Here is a 21863-nt window from a genome sequence, read left to right as displayed (position 1 = left end):
TGCCTCTTGCCAGTTATGACCTGGATGATTTGATTATCTCATCTGTAGCCTATCACAGATGTTTTTTAATGAATGCCGCTGCTGATCTCACAGGAAAGGTCCTGCAGATGGAGAGACAGACAGACAGGCCTGTAATTCTTAGTCAGTATGTGTAATGATAATGATTTTGACCCTGGCCTTGGGTTAGCCTTGTCTAGCTTAGCTGCGGTTACCACCAAGCTCCAGACGGCAGGCCCTTACCTTCATACGCTTTTAACCCACCCCCCTCTCTCCGGATGCACTGAAGGATTTGTCATCAACACGCAAACTCAGGATTTACTCACACAGGTCCTGAAACCCCCTGCGGACACACAGCTGAATGCACAACTGTTCATACTCTCAAATGGACGCTTAACTAAACAGACTTTGAGCTTAAACCAGAGCACTTAGGAACACCATTACTGTTGTGTGATCATTACAGTGGCATGCAAATACAAACACTTGTATGCTACACTCAAGTGGACAAAATCTAACTACAAACCAATGAATCTCTGTCTGTCTGTCCTTCGCATATTGTGAGACACATTCATCAGATATTTCTCAAACTTGGTTGGTGTGTAGCTGATGACCCATAAGTAAGTGCAGTGTAAAATTTGGTGCAATTTGGACATGTGACACGTTCAATATTAATACATTTTGAATAAACAACAAACACCGCTCTGTGCAGCAGCAGGGCCGTGTTATGGGCTCTGGGCTCACACTCTAGGACTTTTAAAAACCTGACCGATTTTGAAATCGAAATGTTAAACGAGTCTGAATAAGTGAAGAGACGTGGTAAACAAAGAGTTTTCTATTCTTGAGATTTAAAGTTTCTGTCAACAGCAGTATGCTCGCGTACATTAGCCTCAAGGGCTAGAATGTTAACTAATGCTTGGCAGCACCGTCAGCTGGTCCTCTCATTGGTCGGAAAGTACAGATATAATCATTCACATTTTACATCCTAAATATCAAACATGTTTAAGGCTTAAGACTGGATCAAAATGGCTTCTTGAATGGTGTTTACAGCACCTTGACACTTCAGGAAGTTGACTTGACTGGCATGATTCCCCAAACTTTTTTCTCTTTTTTCCTTTTTACTATTCAATACTTCTAATGTTAGGTTAACCCACAATAGTTGACATTGTGTTTTATTGAGAATGTACTTTTTTTTAAAGCATGTTTAATTATTTGGTAAAAAGTTTTTATGGTTACACCATATCACCATTTTTGTCATAATCCCGTTAAACCAGACATTTTAGACTAGTGCTTATAAAGAATGTACGAGAGTACTATTTTCAAATCATTTTGTAAGGACGTACTATACTGTAGAAGATGATGAAGTACTATAAATGCACTGAGCCCCCCAAAACATACAGATTTTAAAAAGGATTATTACAATGTTAATATAGGAGATCACACAATACCCAGTATTGGTCACAGGGTAACAATGAACATTATGAGGCTCCATAATATCATAGAAGCATATTAATGACCTCTTTGTCTCCAAGGATAGAAATAATAAGGCTAAATATCAGTGTAGAATGATAAGAGCTTGTTGGTTCTGAGTGCTTTCCGTGTCGTGACCTGAATACCTCACCACTGAAGCCCGGCCAGCAGCTCATTAACATTCCAATACAGCTCTAATCACCACTGCAACGTGCGTGTGTGTTGGTGTGTGTGTGTGTGTGTGTGTTTGTGAAGGATAGAGACCATGCACGTGTTGCTCTGCGAGCGAGGACGCGGTCAAAGTGTGTGATGAAGTGCCTGCCGCAGGTGATCAGAGCCGAGCGGCGTGATTGGTTCCATCGACTCCCAGCGCTCCTCTCGCATATCAAACTATTGTGCAGCTTTTTTTCGCACAGCTGAGACTCATTTCCCTCACAAGTTTTATGGAGCTAGTCATAAAACACATGAAGATTGGTGATAGATGAAAAGGTGTACATGGGAATAAACAATGCAAACAGACAAGCTTACTTAAAGTCAGGAAACATTTTGAAATGTGCCATTAATAAGCCTTATCACTGAATAAAAAGAAACATAACCACTTTTTTGTCTCTTCCTCTCTCCAGAAAGACTGTATAACTCCAATGGACGTGACTTGAGAAGGGCACTGTTCTCTCTAAAGCAAATCTTCCAGGTAACTCACACACACACACACACACACACACACACACACACACACACACACACACACACACACACACATATTTCACATGCAATTACTGTCAGTTTGTTGTTGCAGAGTACAGTTGGTTATTGTGGCCGCCGTGCGCTTCCATGATGACAGGGATCTCCATCAACGTGGCATTTCTCTCCCTGTGTGTGTGTCTGTGTGGGTGTGTGTGTGTGTGTGTGTGTGTGTGTAGGTCTGTGTGGGTGGGTGTTTGTGTTTGTGTGAATCTTTATTTTAAGATGAGAGGAGTCAGCCACCTAAAATACCGAGGGCTTTTTCTGGAGCAAATGTAACAACTCATAGTTCAGCAAACAAAACAGCAATGTGATAAAAATGACTGTAGCATTTAAACACAGAATGTGTAACGTTTACACATTCAAATGTTTAAAAACAACTGCAGCTATGTTAGATATTTTGTTGGGTTCTGTGCTGACACTGCCAGTGTTGTAAAAAGTACTAAACTTGTAAAAGAAAAGATGCTGTGTTAAAATATTACTTTACTTAAGGTAAAAGTCACCCATACGGGTTTTTTTCTACGGGTTATCTAATTTCTGGGCAATAAATAAATAAAAAAGTATCAAAAGTACAAGTAAAAGTAAATTAAAAGTACATTTAAAGTATAAATAAACTGTAGACTTCGTGTTGAATTGGCGTTATCGACCTTGCCAATTATCAGATCTGATATTCAACATTTTTCTGATTAACAGAATCAGTGTTTTTTTTTTATCTGATTGCAGATAAAAATATGCTGCCAGGCTTTGATGCAGTTTGTAGTCTGCAAAGTAACAAGTAACTAAAGTTATCAAATAAAGGTAGTAGAGTATAAAGTACAACAATTTCCTCCAAATGTAATGGAGTGGAAGTATAAAGTAGCAGAACATTGAAATACTCAAGTAAAGTACCACAAAGTTGTAAAGTATAGTACTTGAGTTAATATACTTAGTTACATTCCATCACTGCACTATACCAAATATTTCCAATATGTTCAAACCCAGAGCTCAGAGGTCCATGATTTACTCAAGATAACGATGTAGGAAACGTGATGCGCCACAGAGTGAGGAAAGAAGTGGTGCCCCGCACTACTTCATGACGTCAACAAACAACATTTTCTGTTTTCATTGTTTTGATTGAGAGACTCCTAGCAACAGAAATTACATACTGTGTATTTAAGTGCTATTGAAAGTATCATGATTACACTTTATTGGCCCAAAAAACTTAGGGAGAAAAATGGAAGTTATGTGACTACCTGATGGCATTTCAATTAAAACATCCATTACATCTTCTCGTCATTCCACTGATGCTGCATAAATCTTCCTATCCTATCAATGACACAACTGTGCACCTGAAGGCAGCATTAGTTTAGGACTCCTTTCCAGACTACTATCCTAAAGTGTTTCATCCCCTTAGTTTTGTTTTTGTAATGAGAGATGAAGTATCAAAAGCAACAAATTGTGAAACACATGGTTGTTGACATGTGTGCTGTGTGTATCAGCTGGCCATAATCACTGGGCTGCTGCAAGTTTATGTACTGTCAACTTTAATCTGAATCCTGCACATTACTGACACCATGTGGTGTTAAAAGAAAATGCGATTTGAATACACGAATACATTTATGAGTTCTGAAGAGATATTTTGTGTGGATCTGTATATACATAGTCATTGTATGCTGTCTTAACTAATCCTAAACTTTCTCTGTTTTACTTCAGGATGACAAAGATCTGGTCCATGAGTTTGTGATGGCTGAAGGTCTGACGTGTCTCATCAAGGTGGGAGCCGAGGCTGACCAGAACTACCAGAACTACATATTGAGAGGTACAGACTCTCTCACTGACTAATGACCATCAACAGAAACAGTAGTGGAAGAAGGAACTTTGACATTTATATATAAGATATTTATAATAATATTAGTTAAAGGTGCCATTTTAAGAGAAGAGAAAAATCTTCACTGGTTGATTTTAATGTCTAAATAAACTGAATAAACCAACTGTCCTCAAAGGACAACACAATTTCATATTGTTTTACTGTGTTTATATTTGCAGGACCCTCTATAGTAACTACTACCTTTCTAGCTTCATGTTTTGGGGACCTAACTTCTCTCAAGGAAGAAAACAATGCATACAACAGCAGATTTGACAACTTTTATAAACTTTTATTACCACATCTATTTAAAATTAGCAAAAATTTGTAGTAAAAAGGAAAAAAAAATGTGACAGAATTTGTCTTTAGGTGTGTGTGTATGTGTGAGTTGGCAATAAGCACAATAAGCACAATCAATAATACAAATAATGATAATAGGACCAATAATAAACATTTATTGATAATATGAGTTAAGGAAAATAAGCAGAATTGTAATACTAGGAATTGGGAAAAGGAATATTAATGAATTAAAAGAAAAAAATAAAGACATAAAGGAAATAAAAGAAATCTGAGGCTGAAAGTAGGTCAGACAGAGGAGCACACAGCAAAACAGAACAACAATTAGTAATAATACCTGGAAAATAACAAGTACATTGATATATAATATGATAATAGCTTTGAAAAAATCATGACAATATGAGATACAGTACAGCAATGAAAAGACACCAAAGCAGTGTAGCAGTTTAAAGGTGAACAAGTAAAAATATAGTATATTTTCTTAAGATTTGAACCCTAACCCATCATACAAATTCTCACACATGCTTTCCATAATTTCCAAAAGCACTAAATACACTTAGTTCCCCAGAGAGCTTTTTGATTTCTCTTTTACACACTTAAACAAACACACATGGCCATTCCTTTCCAGTCTTTTCCATCATTTCGACCCCAAACATGTGTCACAATTAATCATTTCATGAGTAGCATAATTATGTCGGCTTTTGTTACTATTAATTGCCTAATGACTCGCTATTTGCAGCCAAGCTCTGAGCAGTTGTCAGAGGATCTTTCATCCCGGAACAAAACTTCTCTTGATAAACCCCCAACTGTGCAAACACTGTTGCGAAGGGCATTTACAGCTCTTTATTTATATAATAATAATTCATCTGAACCATTCACAAGCTTGTCTGTCAGGTGTTACAACCAAGCTGGCAGCAGTGACTCTATGTGAACATGACATCATCTTTCAAATATGCATTGATTTGTTGACGTGTGTGTGGACATGCAGCAGCCAAAGAGAAGATTATACTGAAAGAATCACAGCGCAGATGTTTTGAGACAGTGAGTCATCTAAACGTGATTATCATAAGATTTCAATTTGAACCAAAGAGTAAACAAAGTATAAGCATGGACACAGTTTTTGAAAGCCCCTAGAGCGACAGAGACTCAGACACTTCACTGAACAATGGGTCTAGGGAAAATATGACTTAAACAGCAGTCATTTCAAAATAGTTTTATAATTCCTTAATCAGAATGCCATAAGGCCGAATCGAGCTCTCCACTATCTGTCTCTCCTCCTTGGCAGACGCTCTTTTATGAACACGAATGAGCCAGTAGTCTGATTTTGAGCAAATCTCTCTGTTTTCAGGATTGATTCGATTTTGCAGGATCACTTTGTAGCATTTCCCAGTCGTCTTCGATGTGAAGGTCTTGGCATACCTCTCTCTCTCAGCGACATATATATCTGGTGTCGAGTAGATTCCTCTTCCATGTACAGATCCGTCTCCTGCTTTGTAGTAACTCCTGATGATGCCTTTGGCCCCTTTTAGGCTTGTCCCATGGTAGGAAACAGGCCATTCTCCAGGTACAGAGTGACTCCTCCATCCTTTGGTGCCCAACCAGGTGTCTCCGTCTGGATATTTACCTTTGACCTTTAGGGCCATGCGGTACCAACCTTTTGGGCGCTCGTAAAGCTCATCACCTCTCGTACACTCAGACGAGTCAGAGAGATTAGTGAAGTCGTAGTCATACTTTGGATCAAAAAATTCTTTCAGATCGATGAAAAACTCCTTCACATAAGCATTGTGCTCCCTGATGACGGTGTTGAAAAAAAAATCATCAACAGACAAAAGTTTTGCTGTTTTCCCTCGTGTGTGGTCTTTACGTCGTAGGGTTTGTCCAAAAAGGGAAGATATGACTTCAATTTTCAGATTTGAGTCCAAATACATACTTGAGGAAGGTCGGAGCAAAGCTGACTGTCACTCTGTCACGCTGCATGTGAACTGAGTTCACTCTTTCCACAAACTTTAATTCAAGATGTGCTGAACTTAAGCTACTTCTCTTACACTTTCATTTCTGCTTCACTGTTTGGAAGAAACTGGCAGTCATGCTTTGACATGTTTTGACTGAGCAACAGGTGACAGTCACAACAGAAACCTCATTTCCATGTAGATGAAACTGAATGTAACTGCATTTCTTATTATTAGTTCAAAACTTATTCAATGAGAGGGAAACCATATGTCACCAAGGGTATATTATACCTTGTAACATTTTTCTTTCTGTAACAGAGAATACAGTGAAAAACAATATTACTGAGGCTTGAAAAAAGAGACATTTTTATGTCATTTCTGCTTGTGGACTCAAACTTTGCCTTCTCAATTCAGATTTTGAATCATAATTCTTTGTACATTTTCTTCACTTCAAATCTTATCAAGTCATTTATGTTAAGGACCATGATCATTTTTGTTTTGTGCAGTCAGCACAGTTGCACAATACACATCTGTGTTCTTTGTCAGTTACCGCAGGAAATCAACCAACACCCCGGCACCAATACAACACTGAAGGGAAGAGAGTCTTTATTTATTTATATTTATTTTTTAAGGTCTAACAAGGCAACTGCAAGTTCAGTGAAAATAAAGTGACTATAGAGTTAAAAGCTTCTGATACAATAAATCATCAGATATTGATTTTTTTGTTAAAGGAGACCTATTATGCTTTTTCGTTTTTTCCTTCCCTTCAGTGTTTCGTATAGGTTCTTGTGCACGTAAAAGATCGAGAGTTAAAAAGTGCAAGTCTGCACCAACAGAAGCTCCTCTCTCCCACAGAAAACACTGCTCCTGAAACGCCTCATCAGTAGTCCTGCCTTTAGTTCAGTGACTTTGTGACACTACATCACCATGTCACACATTTGCATAATTTATACCTAGCAGCTAGTTTGACATGTAAGAATTAGTTTATCACAGCTGCTCTATTGTTTTTAGCATTGCTGGCTCAGGCGTGTGTGAGCTGACAAATCAGAGCAGACTGGGTCTTCGGGAAGGGGCGCCTTAAAGAGACAGGAGCTAAAACAGCTTTTCAGAGAGAGGGCGAATACAGAGCTGCATCACTGGACAGTATGAGAAAACGGATGTGTTTCTGAGCATTAAAGCATGTAAACCTATTCTAGCAGTAACCCAAAATAAAATTATGAACCTGAAAATGAGCATAATATATCTTCTTTAAGTTTCTTAACCTCAGGGATTCTGTGGATATTTTCTAATCATTGCTGGTAGTTCTTGAATACAGAAGAGGATAAGGGCCACTGTAACAAAAAATATTCAAGGTCCGATTTTTTTTACTTAAAGCACCTGAAAACTCAGCATCAATTCAGTATTTCTCTACAACAGTAAATACTCAGAAGAAGTGAAGTTAGTAAAAGTTAGGAAACAAATCGTCTCTGGTTACTGTTTGTGAAGTAATTAAGACTGAAGAAGTCAGTTATTTGCTTCATCAAACTGTGTGGGTGCAACTGATTGATCTTTTTTTTCTCGATCATCCCTGTCCAGACATTGAGACGTGAATACACAAAGCATGTATAAAATAACAAAATGTATTATGTACATTTTTTTACAGAAAGTATGTTTTCAGGTACAATCCCATCACTCATAGTAAGAACCTGTTTGAGGAAATATGTTTTTCAGGGCCTTTAAATGACAATGACATACACGACATGTTTTCAAAATGAAACAGAAATAATGACTAAAACATGAGTGATAGTCCGAGTCAGAAACTCAAAACGAAGTAACGTGATCCTCCATTCAAACACTTCTGGACCAGTATTAGTTTATACAATACTTAAACCAAAGGTGAAAACACATAAAGCACAAACTAAGGAGGAATATGCACAGAATGAACCCCTGAGAACAACAGAGTAACAGATACTCGCTCATTCACTTAATCACTTGTTAACTCCAGTCATCATCATCATCGTCGCTTCCACTGACATCATCAAAGTCATCATCATAATCATCATTATCACCATCATCATTGCAAGTGTCATCAGAATAGTCAGCATCATGTTTGCCATCATTGTAGCTGCCGTCATCATCATAAACTTCACCGTCATCACCATCATTGTCGCTTTCATCGTCATGGACATTGCCATGGTCATGCTGGCCATGGTCATCATCATCCTCACCACTGTTTTCATCAGAATTGTCTTGGACAGTGCCATCATCGTTGCTTTCGTTATCGCTTTCATCGTCATGGACATTGCCATGGTCATGCTGGCCATCGTCAACATCGTCCTCACCACTGTTGTCATCAGAATTGTCTTGGACAGTGCCATCATCGTTGCTTTCGTTATCGCTTTCATCGTCATGGACATTGCCATGGTCATGCTGGCCATCGTCAACATCGTCCTCACCACTGTTGTCATCAGAATTGTCTTGGACAGTGCCATCATCGTTGCTTTCGTTATCGCTTTCATCGTCATGGACATTGCCATGGTCATGCTGGCCATCGTCAACATCGTCCTCACCACTGTTGTCATCAGAATTGTCTTGGACAGTGCCATCATCGTTGCTTTCGTTATCGCTTTCATCGTCATGGACATTGCCATGGTCATGCTGGCCATCGTCAACATCGTCCTCACCACTGTTGTCATCAGAATTGTCTTGGACAGTGCCATCATCGTCGCTTTCGTTGTCGTCACTATCTCCATCATCCCAAATGTCATCAACACTGCCATCATCATGTTTGCCATCGCTGACATCGCCATCATCATCATCACTGGCATCTTCATCGCCATCATCATCACCAATGTCATCATCTTCATCACAATTGTCACTCACACTGCCATCATCAGATCTGCCATAGCTGTCGCTGTAATAGTCATCACCGACTTCGTAGCCATCTTCTTGGCCGCTGCCATCTCCATCAGCCTCATCACTGTCATGACCGTCATTTATTTCCTTAATCAGAATGCCATAAGGTCGGATAGAGCTCTCCACTATCTTTCTCTCCTCCTCTGCAGACGCTCCTTTACGAATAGGAACAAGCCAGTAGTCAAATCGTTGGCAGATCTCTCTCATTTTAGGATTGATCCGGTTTTGCAGGATCATTTTGTAACTTTTCCCCGTCGTCTTTGATGTGAAGGTCTTGGCGTACTCCTCTCTCTCAGCGACATGTATATCTGGTGTCGAGTAGATTCCCCTTCCATACAGATCTCTGTTGCCTGCACTGTAGTGACTCTTGATGATGCCTTTGGCTCCTTTTAAGCTTGTCCCATGGTAGGAAACAGGCCATTCTCCAGGTACAGAGTGATTCCTCCATCCTTTGGTGCCCAACCAGGTGTCTCCATCTGGATATTTACCTTTGACCTTTAAGGCCATGCGGTACCAACCTTTTGGGCGCTCGTACAGCTCATCACCTCTCTTACAGTCAGCCGAAGAGTCGGAGAGATTGGTGAAGTCGCAGTCGTAGTCCAGGTCAAAGAAATCTTCCTCTTTGATAATTGGTTGCTTCACGTAAGCGTGTCGCTTCCCGGTGAGGTTGTGGAAATGAAATTCATCTACAGATAAAATATCCTCTGCTGTCCCACATCTTTTCTTGTCGTAGGGTTTGATGGTTTGTCCAAGAAGTGAAGATATAATTTCAATTCTCAAGTTTGAGTCCAAATACATGGTTGAGGAGGACGTCATAGTTGTCATTTACTTGTTGTCCTACCTGAATTGTCGTCTACCTTTTTCCTGCTACACAGTCGTATTTTGTAATCAAAGTAGACCTACGAGAATAGTCTTGTACTTTCACTTTCACTTCCAATCATGGTTTGGATGAAATAAAGTCACTTCTGTTGCTAATAGTTACAACAATAAATAACAACTATGACAGACACACGTTTTATATCGCTTTTATCCGACTGCCGATCAGATAAATCGATTAAAGGATGAGTTATTTGGCTCTGACGCAGCCGCCTCCCTCTGTCTGTCGTCTCGCTCAGTGCCCCGCCCACAACACTATCTGATTGGTCAAACGTCACGAGCAATAGCCTATCAACGCTGGAAGCTTCTGTGCCACAGAAGAGCGAAGAGGGGCGCATGCGCATAGTGGAGCTGCAGAAACAACAACACGATGGGTGAAACCGAAGCTGCAGAAACATTACAAACTTATCGTCTGTGTCTGTGACAGGACAGCAATCATGCCTAGATCACGTAGTTACACATGTCTATGGTTACACCCCTGATAATACCGGAAGTCACAGTTGCACGGGGCACACTCGTGCGTGACGGCTGCTGTGGCGCTGCTAGTGCCAGCACTGTCTAGACTCTGCCTCTGATCATGATCAATAATATAAGGAAAGTAAAAGGCGGCTCGCCCTCATTCTCGGTGTTGGAGGAACTACTTTGATCTTTTGCTTCATTAAAAGTTGCAGTACCACAATATGAAATAAACGCCCTGCATTCAAAATGTAACTTAAGTGAAAGCACAAAATTATTAACATCAAAATCCTTACAGTACCAACAGTAAAAGTAGAGAATGGCTCATTTCAGTATATTATCTTCTAATTATAATGCAGTAATGTATATGTCACTATACTGTTGCAGCTGGTAAAGGTCAGGCTCATTTGGGCTACCAGCTAAACATCTTAATTTATTTAATTTTATATCAATAATCTGAATCTCCTCAGTAACTGATAATTAAAGTGATCAACCTTCTTTTAGTTGCAGATGTGAGTGAAATGCTCACACTGTGGTCTGATACGTATAAAACTAACCACATGCTTCTTTCTGTGAATACAGTCTCTCTTTAAATCTTATCAAGTCATTTGTGTTATCAGGACTATGATCAGTTTTGTTTTGTACACAGTTGCGCAAGACACATCTGCGGTTTGTGCCAGTTTCTGCAGGAAATTCCCCAACAGCCCAGCACCAATAAAACAATGAAGGGAAGAGAATGTACAACTCTTTATCAATATACAAAAAATAATGAACAATTAACATGTTTTTCAGGTATAACAAGGAAACTGGTAGTTCAGTGAAAAGACGTTACTACAGTATTAAAATGTTTTGAAACAATAAATCATCACATGTTGATTTTCTTAAAGATTCTGAACCAAATGATTCTGTGAATATTTTCTAACCACAGGATGTGAAAATTTGGCTTTACAACAGTATTTCTCTGCAACAGAACACTCAGAAGACAACGATGAAATCAAAGTCAGGAAACAAAGCTTCCTCAGTTATTATTTGTGATCAGCACACGATAACTCAGTTATTTCTCCTTCATCAGAACTGATTTACTTTCCTCACTTTTCCTTTTTCTCATCAGCTCTGTCGACTTCGAAGCATTGAGAAGAGCTCACATGAAACACAAATACAGTAATCTTTTATGTAAAATAAAAAAAAACTATTCTAATTTAACAGAAAATTGGACCCTTATCACTTTGACCTTTTTCTCACTGGGAAAAAAAAGCCCTCAAATGAATCATCATCGTCATTTTAATTCCTTAATCAGAATGCCATAAGGTCGAATCGAGCTCTCTGCGATCCGTCTCTCCTCCTCTGCAGATGTTCCTGCAGGAACAGGAACAAGCCAGTAGTCAGGATGTGTGCAGATCTGTCTCATTTTAGGATTGATCCGATTTTGCAGGATCACGTTGTAACTTTTCCCTGTCGTCTTCGATGTGAAGATCTTGGCATATGCCCCAGCAATGAGTATATCTGGTGTTGAGTATATTCCTCTTCCATATGCATTACCGACTCCTGCTTTGTAGTGACTCTTGATGATGCCTTTGGCTCCATCTAAACTTGTCCCATGGTAGGAAACAGGCCATTCTCCAGGTACAGAGTGACTCCTCCACCCACCTGTGCCCAACCAGGTGTTTCCATCTGGATATTTACCTCCGACCTTCAGGGCCATGCGGTACCAACCTTTTGGGCGCTTGTAAAGCTCATCACCTCTCTTACACTCAGACGAGTCAGAGAGATAAGTGAAGTCGAAGTCATAGCTGGGGTCAAAAAAATCTTTCTCATCAATGAAAAACTCCTTCACATAAGCATTGTGCTCCCGGAAGAGGTTGTAGAAAAGAAATTCATCAACAGACAAAATATCTGCTGTTCTCTCACATTTCTTGACATCATAGGGTTTAATGATTTTTCCAAGAAGTGAAGACAAAACTTCAAATCTCAAATTTGAGTCCAAATACATTGTACTGTCCTGTGCAGCTCAGCTCTGTTCTCTCTCTTCAAACTTGTAAGCCAATTCAACATGTATTAATCTGAGAGGAGGAGTCACTTTCAGTTTCACTTGTGGTTTGAAAAAAAAAGTCCTGCTTCGCTGCCTTGACATAAACCAGCAGATGACAAAGTAAATGAAAGTGCCAGTAAGATTTTTCTTAGTATTATGTGCCAAAACTACCATGTGTTTCTGCAGGAAATCCCCTCGCACCTCACAGATGGCATAGAGAGGCGGATGTCTGCTCTGTCTGCTTGTGTACGCAAAGAGAGCAGGATCCTCCAACTCACTGTGAATACAGTGGAAAACAATATTACTGAGGCCTGAAAAACATTTTTTTTTTTAACTTCTATTTCTTGTTACAGGGACTTAAACTGTGCCTTTTCAGTTGGTGTTTTGAATCATAATTCTTTGTACAGAGAGGTGTCAATTATCCTCACTTCAAATCTTATCAAGTCATTTGTGTTATAAGGACTATGATCATTCTTGTTTTGTGCTTGTAGCACAGTTACACACAACACATCTGTGTAAGTTTCTGCAGGAAATCTACATCATAACTGTGTGGGTGCGGCTGATTGACGGTTTCTTTTTTCTCATCAGCCCTGTCCACTTCAAACAGTGAGAAGAGCAAAGATAAAACACAAATACAATCATTTCATGTGTAAAACTCATAAGCCTTTTATTCATGTTCTTAAGCAGACTTTAAACTGTCAGCACGTTTATTATAAGTGCTTCTTAATATCTTGTGATCCCAAAATAAACATGTTTATAATGCCATTATCGAGGCTTAAATAGTCTTGTTAATGTTAATAAGCATCTTATAAGGACTCACAAGGGCCTTATTTCCTATTAACTAACACTTATTATAAGGAGGTTAATATAAAGGGTCACCAAAGATTTTAAATAAACACAAACACTAACTGAAATAGTAAGTTTCGATGACTACATTAATGATTAAAACATGTGAGTGACAGTCCACGCCAGAAGCTCTTTGACAAAGCAAAGTAATGTGTTTATGTTTTTGATCCTCCATTCAAACAACTCTGGCCCAATATTAGTTTACACTATACTTTAAAATAGAATGCAAATTTTAAACCAAAGAAGACAACAAACCAAAGAACAAACTCTGACTCTAGTTATACATCATCATCATCATCATCATCATCATCATGTATTTTTAGTCTTGTGTCAAACATTCTTATTAGTGTTTAGCCTGTTTTTTTAAATTAGTTTTTATCCTGGTTTACTTGACTACGCATCTGGCCTTTTATTTTTAAAAGACATTTAGTCATCCTCATCACTGCCTCCATCACATTTATTTCGCCATCGTCATCATCACCCTCCTCATTTATTTCCTTAATCAGAATGCCATAAGGTCGAATAGAGCTCTCCACTATCTGTCTCTCCTCCTCTGCAGACGCTCTTCCATGAACAGGAACGAGCCAGTAGTCAGATCTTTGGCAAACCTCTCTGTTTTCAGGATTGATTCGATTTTGCAGGATCACTTTGTAGCATTTCCCCGTCGTCTTCGATGTGAAGGTCTCTGCGTACTCCTCTCTCTCAGCGACATGTATATCTGGTGTCGAGTAGATTCCTCTTCCATGTACAGATCCGTCTCCTGCTTTGTAGTGACTCTTGATGATGCCTTTGGCCCCGTTATGGCTTGTCCCATGGTAGGAAACAGGCCATTCTCCAGGTACAGAGTGACTCCTCCACCCATCTGTGCCCAACCAGGTGTCCCCATCTGGATATTTACCTTTGACCTTCAGGGCCATGCGGTACCAACCTTTTGGGCGCTCGTAAAGCTCACCACCTCTCTTACACTCAGACGAGTCAGAGAGATTAGTGAAGTCGTAGTCATACTTTGGATCAAAAAATTCTTTCTCATCGATGAAAAATTCTTTCACGTAAGCCTGTCGCCTCCCAATAAGGTTGTAGAGATGAAATTCGTCAACAGACAAAATATCTGCCTTACTCCCGCATCTTTTCTCATTGTAGGGTTTAATGATTTCTCCAAGAAGGGAAGACAAAACTTCAATTTTCAAATTTGAGTCCAAATACATGGTTGAAGGAAGGATAGGAGTTGCCCTCTCCTTCTCTTGCTTACAATGTGTGTGAGCTTTTTCAACTTGTCACTGGAACTTATATTCAACAGGTGGTAAAATTAGATCTGAGAAGTTTCTTTCACTTTCCCTTTCCAAGTTTTAGTTGCCACCTGTCCGCTACTTTGACATACAGCAACAACTGGGACAGACTGGCACACAAAAGCAGAGTTTGATCCAGAGCTGCCAGCTTCATACAGCACACAAACAAACTCAAGGGTTGTCATGATACCATAATTTTATCTCACTGTACAAGTTAATTTAAAATAAGGCTCAGTAACAATTAATCATGTCAAAAGTTTAAGGAATACTATAATGGTTTCCTAATAGAAGGCATATATGTACATCAGGTACATGAGCAAAATGTGAGGTAATGGAATTGTCCTCTAAGTGGGCATAAAGTGTGATATGTATCTGTGCTAACAGTACAGGGGAACGCTGTTTCATAATCCCATTTCAAGAAACTTAATGGACTGGACTGGTAGCTTGACCTGGGTTGGCGGCACAAGATTACTTTGTCTGGTTCTGTGTCAAGTGGAAGTGGAAGTGTCCTTAAAGAAATAATGTGTAGCACTTCTGCATTAAACTAATGTAAAGTAACATTAAAGTAAAAAAGAGCAATCCACTTTTTAATCAGAAGTTGAAATGTAATCTCTGAGCTCTCCTCCCATCAGTAAACAGCTCTGGATCAGAAGCACAATCTGATGTGATTGTTTATTCCTCCGGTCTGGCTTCACCTCCGACACTCTGGTCGGCTCTGAAGAGTTGAGCAGCGGCTCCTCCCGACAAAACACTCTGCAAATGTCTGATTTGTTTTGTTAGGGAGCCCTCTCGTGGCAGAAATTACATGTTGTGCGTGAAAGCAAAACACTGAACCTCAAGTTTTCCCAAGGTTCAGGCCAGTGACTTGCGCTGTAGCTTGCTGCCATTGGCAGGTGAATGAGAGGCAAATTGCAAAGCACTAACTACAGCCCAACGTTCAGATTAAATGTTTGGTCTCAGGCGTTGGATGGACTTTTAGAAATATTGCTTTGCTCAGTTCAAATTGTTTTGGTTTAAATATGCTGTTTTTTTTCTCTAGCTCATGTTTTGTGTGAGCTGTGCTCACTTGTTACAGAAATGTAGATTTAACATATGGTGAAATAAGATATGAGAATTCACTTTCACCTCGACTCCTGGTTTGGGTGTCATGTCATCTGCACTGTGCTCTGACGTACAGCAACAGATGACAGCTACAACAGGGACTGCTGTATTGCTTTACTGTCTTTGATTTAATTATAACTTGAAAAGGGGAACCTGTAAATGAAAGTAATGAGCTGTCAGACAGACAGGAGAGCTCAATATCAATTGTAAAAACACTCATCACACATTATTAGGTCTTCCTTTAAGAAACAAGACGAGATAAGATGTACCTTTATTGAGTCCTGTAGTGGAAATTACAACATATTTGATATGTTTTCTTTATAAATTCTGATTAAAAGAGACATAAGCTAATTTTCAGGTTCATAATTTTATTTTGTCTTACTTCCCTCTAAAATGTGATGAAGTAGTTAAAAAGTTTAACATATAGTGAAAATGCTCAAGTAAAGTGTTGAAAACATACTTGAAACTGTCTTAAGTATAGGCATACATTAATACTGGGTGCAAATGAAACAATACAACTGAAGATTTAAAATATTAGAGAATATTTCTAAATCCTTTCCTTGTTTTGTCATACTGAACCACAGCATAAAGAAGGATCCCTGATGGCTTTCCCTGTTATTTATAGCTACTGTAGATGAACCCGTGTGCTGCACACAGTTGCCATTTGGTGTGCCCAGTTTGTTTATAGCAAATGTTGAGCCATCTTTCTATATTTGTTCTGACCCTCTAACTTTTTGTTTTCCCCTTCCTCCCCCTCTCTCAGCTCTGGGGCAGATCATGCTGTATGTAGACGGGATGAATGGTGTCATCGGGCACGATGAGACAATCCAGTGGCTGTACACTCTGGTTGGCTCGAAGGTACAGCCAAGCATACACACACACACAAAAAAAACAACCTCAACATACACACACACAATGCAAGCAGGCTGTAGTCGGCTCTGAGTTCGCCATTCATTGTTATTTTTAGCTTTTATACCCAGAAACACAAACACATCTGCTACTGATCGTATTCTGTGTCCTGACCTGAGGGTGGTGTCTTTTGATGGTTTTGCGGTGTCTTAGTTATTTTTAAGTGTTCACTTCTGCTTTGCACTGAAAGTCAGTCTTAACTCGAGTCCAAACCTAAACAATGTATTGTCTCTATTACTTTTTTTATTTTTATTTAAAAGTGTCTTTAATTTGATTTATTTTCAATATAGACATATCTGTAACCAGTGGCGGACTCGTGATGTTTGAGGGGCAGGGGCGAAAAAGATAAAAAGGGCACCACATGTATGTGGGGGTCACCAGTGCGCAGAAAGTTGTTATATATTTTTAGTCAAGGGAGGGGACTTTATCACGTATTGTCCACTGGAAGGGCCCCCAAGAGAGGACTTCAGCATGTTTTATCTACCATAAGGGCATCCAAGAGGCCACACATGGGGCCGTTCAATCCCCCCAAATAACTGTTAAGTGTTATAAAATAACGGTCACAGCACCATTATATATCTGTACTCTGTTTCTTGCCACGTGAGTTTGTAACTTCTTATCCCCCCTCCTTTAGTTCCGTCTGGTGGTGAAAACAGCTCTGAAGCTGTTGCTGGTGTTTGTGGAGTACTCTGAGTCCAACACGCCACTGCTGATAGAAGCCATTACCTCTGTGGACACCAAGAGAGGTATAAATAGCTCAACACGCCACCAGCTGCTGAGGAACATTTTCTCTTTCATCATCAAGCCTGTTGCTGTTTCCTGTAAATGTTCGGTTTACTGCCCAGGCTCATACAGAGGGGTGGCTTAGTAGAGAGTGACAATGTAACTGATGGGTTTTTTTTGTAATTTACTGATTTCTAGGCAGCAAGCCGTGGTCCAACACTATGGAGATCTTGCATGAGAAGGATGGTGTGGACACAGAGCTGCTGGTCTACGCCATGACCCTCATTAATAAGGTGTCTGCATCTGTAGTGACTATGTTCTGAATGTTTACATAGTTTTTAACATAACATTTTCATCATTTAGTGCTAGATAGAGTAAAATATAACTCTTATATGACCCCAGGTACTTTAAATCATGCATTTTCTTTTCTCATTTCTGGTTTCATTGTTTAAATTTAATTTAGTCACCAAAATGTTTCAGATTGAGGAATGAAACTGCCAAAATCAAAATAATCTAAAAAATAAATGTAGGCATTAATACATTTATAAATTGTGACATTCATTAATATTTTTGTTTTAAAATTTGTTGCTGTATTTATTCAAGCCATTTCTTTCTTTCTTTCTTTCTTTCTTTCTTTCTTTCTTTCTTTTTGGCAGTTTCAGACGTCTGTATCAGATCAAGGATTTTAAACCTCAATGACTGATCTGTCTGTGTTTTTTGTTTCTTTTGCAGACGCTGGCAGCACTGCCTGACCAAGATTCATTCTACGACATGGTGGACGGTCTGGAGGAACAGGGCATGGAGACAGTGTCCCAAAGACATCTGGGGCGGAAAGGCACTGATCTGGACTTGGTTGAGCAGCTCAACATTTATGAGGTTTGAGGCACAGAAAGTCATGAGATGACAAAGAAAGATGATATTTACCTTTCATCAAAGATCAAACTTACTTTTCATTAAAGATCAAACTAAATCTCTCTGTGTGAAGCACCCATCACCCCACTTCTCACACAATCAGCTTTCCCCTCCAGATGACTCTACGGCATGAAGACGGTGATGATGACAGCCAGCCTCCACCAGCGGGTCGCCGGGACCGCCGGCGTGTCAGCCTCGGGGGCGGGGACAAAAAGCGCAGCCTGGAGAGGAGGCGGAGCCGCAGGGCCTCTCTTGGCCGATCCGGTCACGCTTCCCCCTGCAGCCCCGCGTCCCCACAGAGAGCCGGCTTCCAGCCTTTTAATGGACAGAGAGCTGAGGACATTAGCGAGAGGTGAGAGGAGGGGAAGGTGTGTTAGACGTTAAACGGTGATTCACGATTTGTTCTCAGCAGGTGTAGTGAATGATCTAAATAGTCATCACTCTTGAGCTCAGCAGAGAAGTTCTGACTGTCTTGTACCAACACTTTCTGCTCCAGAGCACTGTCAGGTTTCCTTCCATCCATGTAAGTTCAAAGGTCTCTCAGAAAAAGGTCATCAGCTGACCTTTGTGGCCTTCTGCTGCTTCTCACCTACATGCTGTAACAGCAACCAGTGTGCCTCCTGTCACATGAAGCACTCTTGAGTGGCTTTTTGTTCTGTAGTGAAACACCGGTGCAGATTTGTGCTCCACTGAGAGAAAACAAAAAAATCCTCAGCAGCCTTCAGGCCTTCAGGGTTTGCTTGTACTTCTAATACAAGCGTACACTTTATTAAACCAGCACAGGCTTATTTCAGTGCTGTGTGTGTATGCACGAAAAGGGGAATTTGGAGCCGGTTGTAGCTGTTTACCTCAGGTAAGTACTTCCTCTGTATTTCCTCTCATCCACCATAGACTCCCTTTACGTGCCTCCTCCTTCATGCCTTTATCCTGTGCATCATTGTGCGAGAAATCCATCAGCATATGGTTTATTTAACAAAGTGACAGATTATAATTGTTCATGTCAGAGTCTGTTTCCTGCTTTACATTATGTACTCACACACAGAAAAACAAACTTGTAATGGCCGTCCCATTCGTCACACACACATGGCTCTGGTCTCGTGGAACAACACCTGGCAGCGCACGCCGACTCGACTGCAACAAGGCTCATCTGGTTTCACTAGACAAGACAGTTTGGTGTTGCTGATCTCAAGTCAGTTGTCCAGCCGTGGCATATTCTCCTCTAAGCATTCCCTTCCCTCTTCCTTCTCATCCAATTTTGTCTTCATGTGCATATTAAAGTAACTATCTGGAGGCATGGCATGTGTAATGAGAAACATTCATCCCCCCTTTTCTCCTACTCCATCATTCTGTTTTCATTTGTCTTACTCCTTTTGTTTTTTTTTCATCACTTTATCTGATAAATGTCACGTCCTTGTTTGTCTCTTCCATCTCTTTATTTCTCTATTGTGGTGAATTCCATTTGCATGCTTTTCTTATGTATCGCATCATCTCTCCCTCAATCCTTCCCTTAAATGTTCCACCCGTACGTCCGTTCATCCACCCTCCACAGAGAGGAGGAATGTGAGGATGGCATAGAGGAGGAGGAGGAGGAGGAGGAGGAGGAGGAGGAGGAGGATGAGGAGGAGGAAGAGGAGACTCCAGTGACTGAGTCTGATTCGGATGAGCAGGAGGGGGCTGATACAGTGTCTAAACAGACCACCCCCAGGTATTTTAGGACATGGTGGTAACCTGGAAATGAAATAATGTCCTGTGGTCTTTAAATGTCTCCTCTTTCAATGTGTTTGGTTGTATATCTGGCTGTTTGATCTCCTTGTGGCCTATGTACCACTTAGTTGTTAGTATCAATGCAATACTCTGTAACCCCTGTGCACATGGTTCCGATTATCTCCTTTGCAGTTTTTCTTTCATCCATTTATTCCTCTAAATCCATTCCTCTGTTTCTAGCCCAGCTAGACCTCTTCCATCCATAGTTCACCGAACAACCCTCCAGTCCATCACCATCACTTCAAGAAGGGAGAACATAAAAGATGAGGAGCAGAGGAATCGGATCGAACCCACCATCCACTCCCCCTCTTCTCCCGCCTCCTCTCTCCCCATCTCCTCCCCTCTTAGCCCCCCAGCCCAACCCTCCCTTCTGGCCTCCCTGCTGGCCAGGAAGAGGTCCATCGTCACCGTCCCAGCCACCAAGGAGGTCAGCCCGCCCTCGCGCGGCAGCTCCCGTCCCTCCCCCGACCGCCTGCCCTACCTGCCCCACTCGCCCTTCCACCTCTTCTCCTACGACCTCGACGAGGAGCCGTCGCCCCCGGCTTCGGCTAAAACCAGCGAGGAGTCGCCCAAAACGACGTCTCCCAGGTCAGACGGACAGCAGAGCTCAATCTCACGAGTTCAAGAAGCACAGAGAGTTTTTCCTGCATCTTTTCGACGCTGCACTTTTCAGTTTCCACTTCTTTTTCTGGCTTTTACCAGCTTGGATCTCTTTGCATCACTTTTGTTAGTCATCACCTCCACTTTTCACCAGTTCTTTTCACTTCTTTGACTGCACGGCTTCACACCTTCAGCCTGTCAACGCTCTTATTATCACCTATCATTCCTTTTTTCCTCCTTTTCTTCTTTCTTTTCTTAGTTTTGACACTTGCTTGCAATCCTCACTTTTGTTTCCCACTGTCACAGCTTTTTCCTTCTTTTGAAGAACCGAACAGTAGTTTTTTCACGCATTTCTTTTCACCTGTAGGTCTGTAGTTCCACTTCTTGCTTCTTAGCTTCATCCTTTTAGTAGAATTTTAGCATTTTCTCATCCATACTTTCTCCCTTCACTGTCCCCTTTGATATTATAAGTATATAGTATTGTTGTATTTGATTTTTCTCTTTGAGAGGACTGTCTTTCCATAAGACCTGAACCTCACCTATACATAGCTTGTTATGATAATGCTATAGTATATTCAGGATGCTACAATTTATGGCCGTGTTCACAAATTGTGCATATTTCATACGTCCGCAACTAACAGTTATTCTCTGGATTAATTGATTAGTTTGTCTAGAAAATGTCTTAGTACTATCATAAAGGAGTAAAAGAAAACAGAACATTTGGACAGTTAAGAAGCTAGCTGGCTGACTTTTTTGTTAAAAAAAAATGACACAAACCTATGAATTGATTATCAAAATAGTTGGCAATTAATTTAAAGGTGCAGTATGTAAGAATCGCCAACCTGTTGAATTCATACTCCAAACAAATAGGGGGCAGCATACCTCTAAAGCTTGTTAGCTTGTAACCTCTCTGGAGTTGGTTGTTGGTTGTTTACTATCGAACTGTCACCTCTTGAAGTACAAAATGGCTAGGAGTTAGCTGGTTAGCATGTTAACTTCAATAGATACCTCTGCAACACAAGACATCGATGTCTTTGACATAATGTCAAAACTGTTGTGTCTTTTTGAATGTTTTAAACAAAACATTAATACATATTGCACCTTTAATTGTTGACAACTAATCGATGCACCAATTAACTGTTGCAGTTTTAATATTCAAAAAGGCATTGAGT

General features: G+C 40.3%; 5 protein-coding genes across 5 annotated transcripts in view; 1 reads left to right on the top strand and 4 right to left on the bottom strand.

Moving 5' to 3' along the window:
- fhod3a (formin homology 2 domain containing 3a) overlaps positions 1–21863 on the top strand; it is a 68162-nt gene that overhangs the window by 28628 nt on the left and 17671 nt on the right. The window contains exons 4-13 of the mRNA XM_073463371.1: positions 2088–2155; positions 3898–4003; positions 16547–16641; positions 17327–17438; positions 17614–17708; positions 18148–18291; positions 18444–18679; positions 18824–18850; positions 19877–20047; positions 20272–20679. Coding sequence (XP_073319472.1) covers positions 2088–2155; positions 3898–4003; positions 16547–16641; positions 17327–17438; positions 17614–17708; positions 18148–18291; positions 18444–18679; positions 18824–18850; positions 19877–20047; positions 20272–20679 — 1462 coding nt within the window. The remainder of the gene's footprint in view (positions 1–2087; positions 2156–3897; positions 4004–16546; positions 16642–17326; positions 17439–17613; positions 17709–18147; positions 18292–18443; positions 18680–18823; positions 18851–19876; positions 20048–20271; positions 20680–21863) is intronic.
- Positions 5362–6322, bottom strand: LOC140994078 (uncharacterized). Its single transcript, XM_073463657.1, has 2 exons — positions 6276–6322; positions 5362–6136 (listed from the first exon to the last, which is right to left on the bottom strand). The coding sequence occupies exons 1-2, from the start codon at positions 6320–6322 to the stop codon at positions 5560–5562; spliced, it is 624 nt and encodes a 207-aa protein (XP_073319758.1). The 3' UTR covers positions 5362–5559.
- On the bottom strand, positions 7896–10258 carry LOC140993781 (uncharacterized). Its single transcript, XM_073463318.1, has one exon. It carries the CDS (start codon positions 10012–10014, stop codon positions 8269–8271), a length of 1746 nt encoding a protein of 581 aa, XP_073319419.1. The 5' UTR covers positions 10015–10258; the 3' UTR covers positions 7896–8268.
- LOC140994077 (uncharacterized) lies at positions 11798–12511 on the bottom strand. Its single transcript, XM_073463655.1, has one exon. The coding sequence runs from the start codon at positions 12509–12511 to the stop codon at positions 11798–11800; it is 714 nt and encodes a 237-aa protein (XP_073319756.1).
- Positions 13765–14601, bottom strand: LOC140994076 (uncharacterized). Its single transcript, XM_073463654.1, has one exon. It carries the CDS (start codon positions 14599–14601, stop codon positions 13765–13767), a length of 837 nt encoding a protein of 278 aa, XP_073319755.1.

The sequence above is a fragment of the Pagrus major genome, chromosome 3, assembly GCF_040436345.1.
Source record: "Pagrus major chromosome 3, Pma_NU_1.0".
Classification (NCBI taxonomy): Eukaryota; Metazoa; Chordata; class Actinopteri; order Spariformes; family Sparidae; genus Pagrus; species Pagrus major.
The sequence above is the reverse complement of the archived record's forward strand: the minus strand, read 5'-3'. Positions and strand labels throughout refer to the sequence as shown.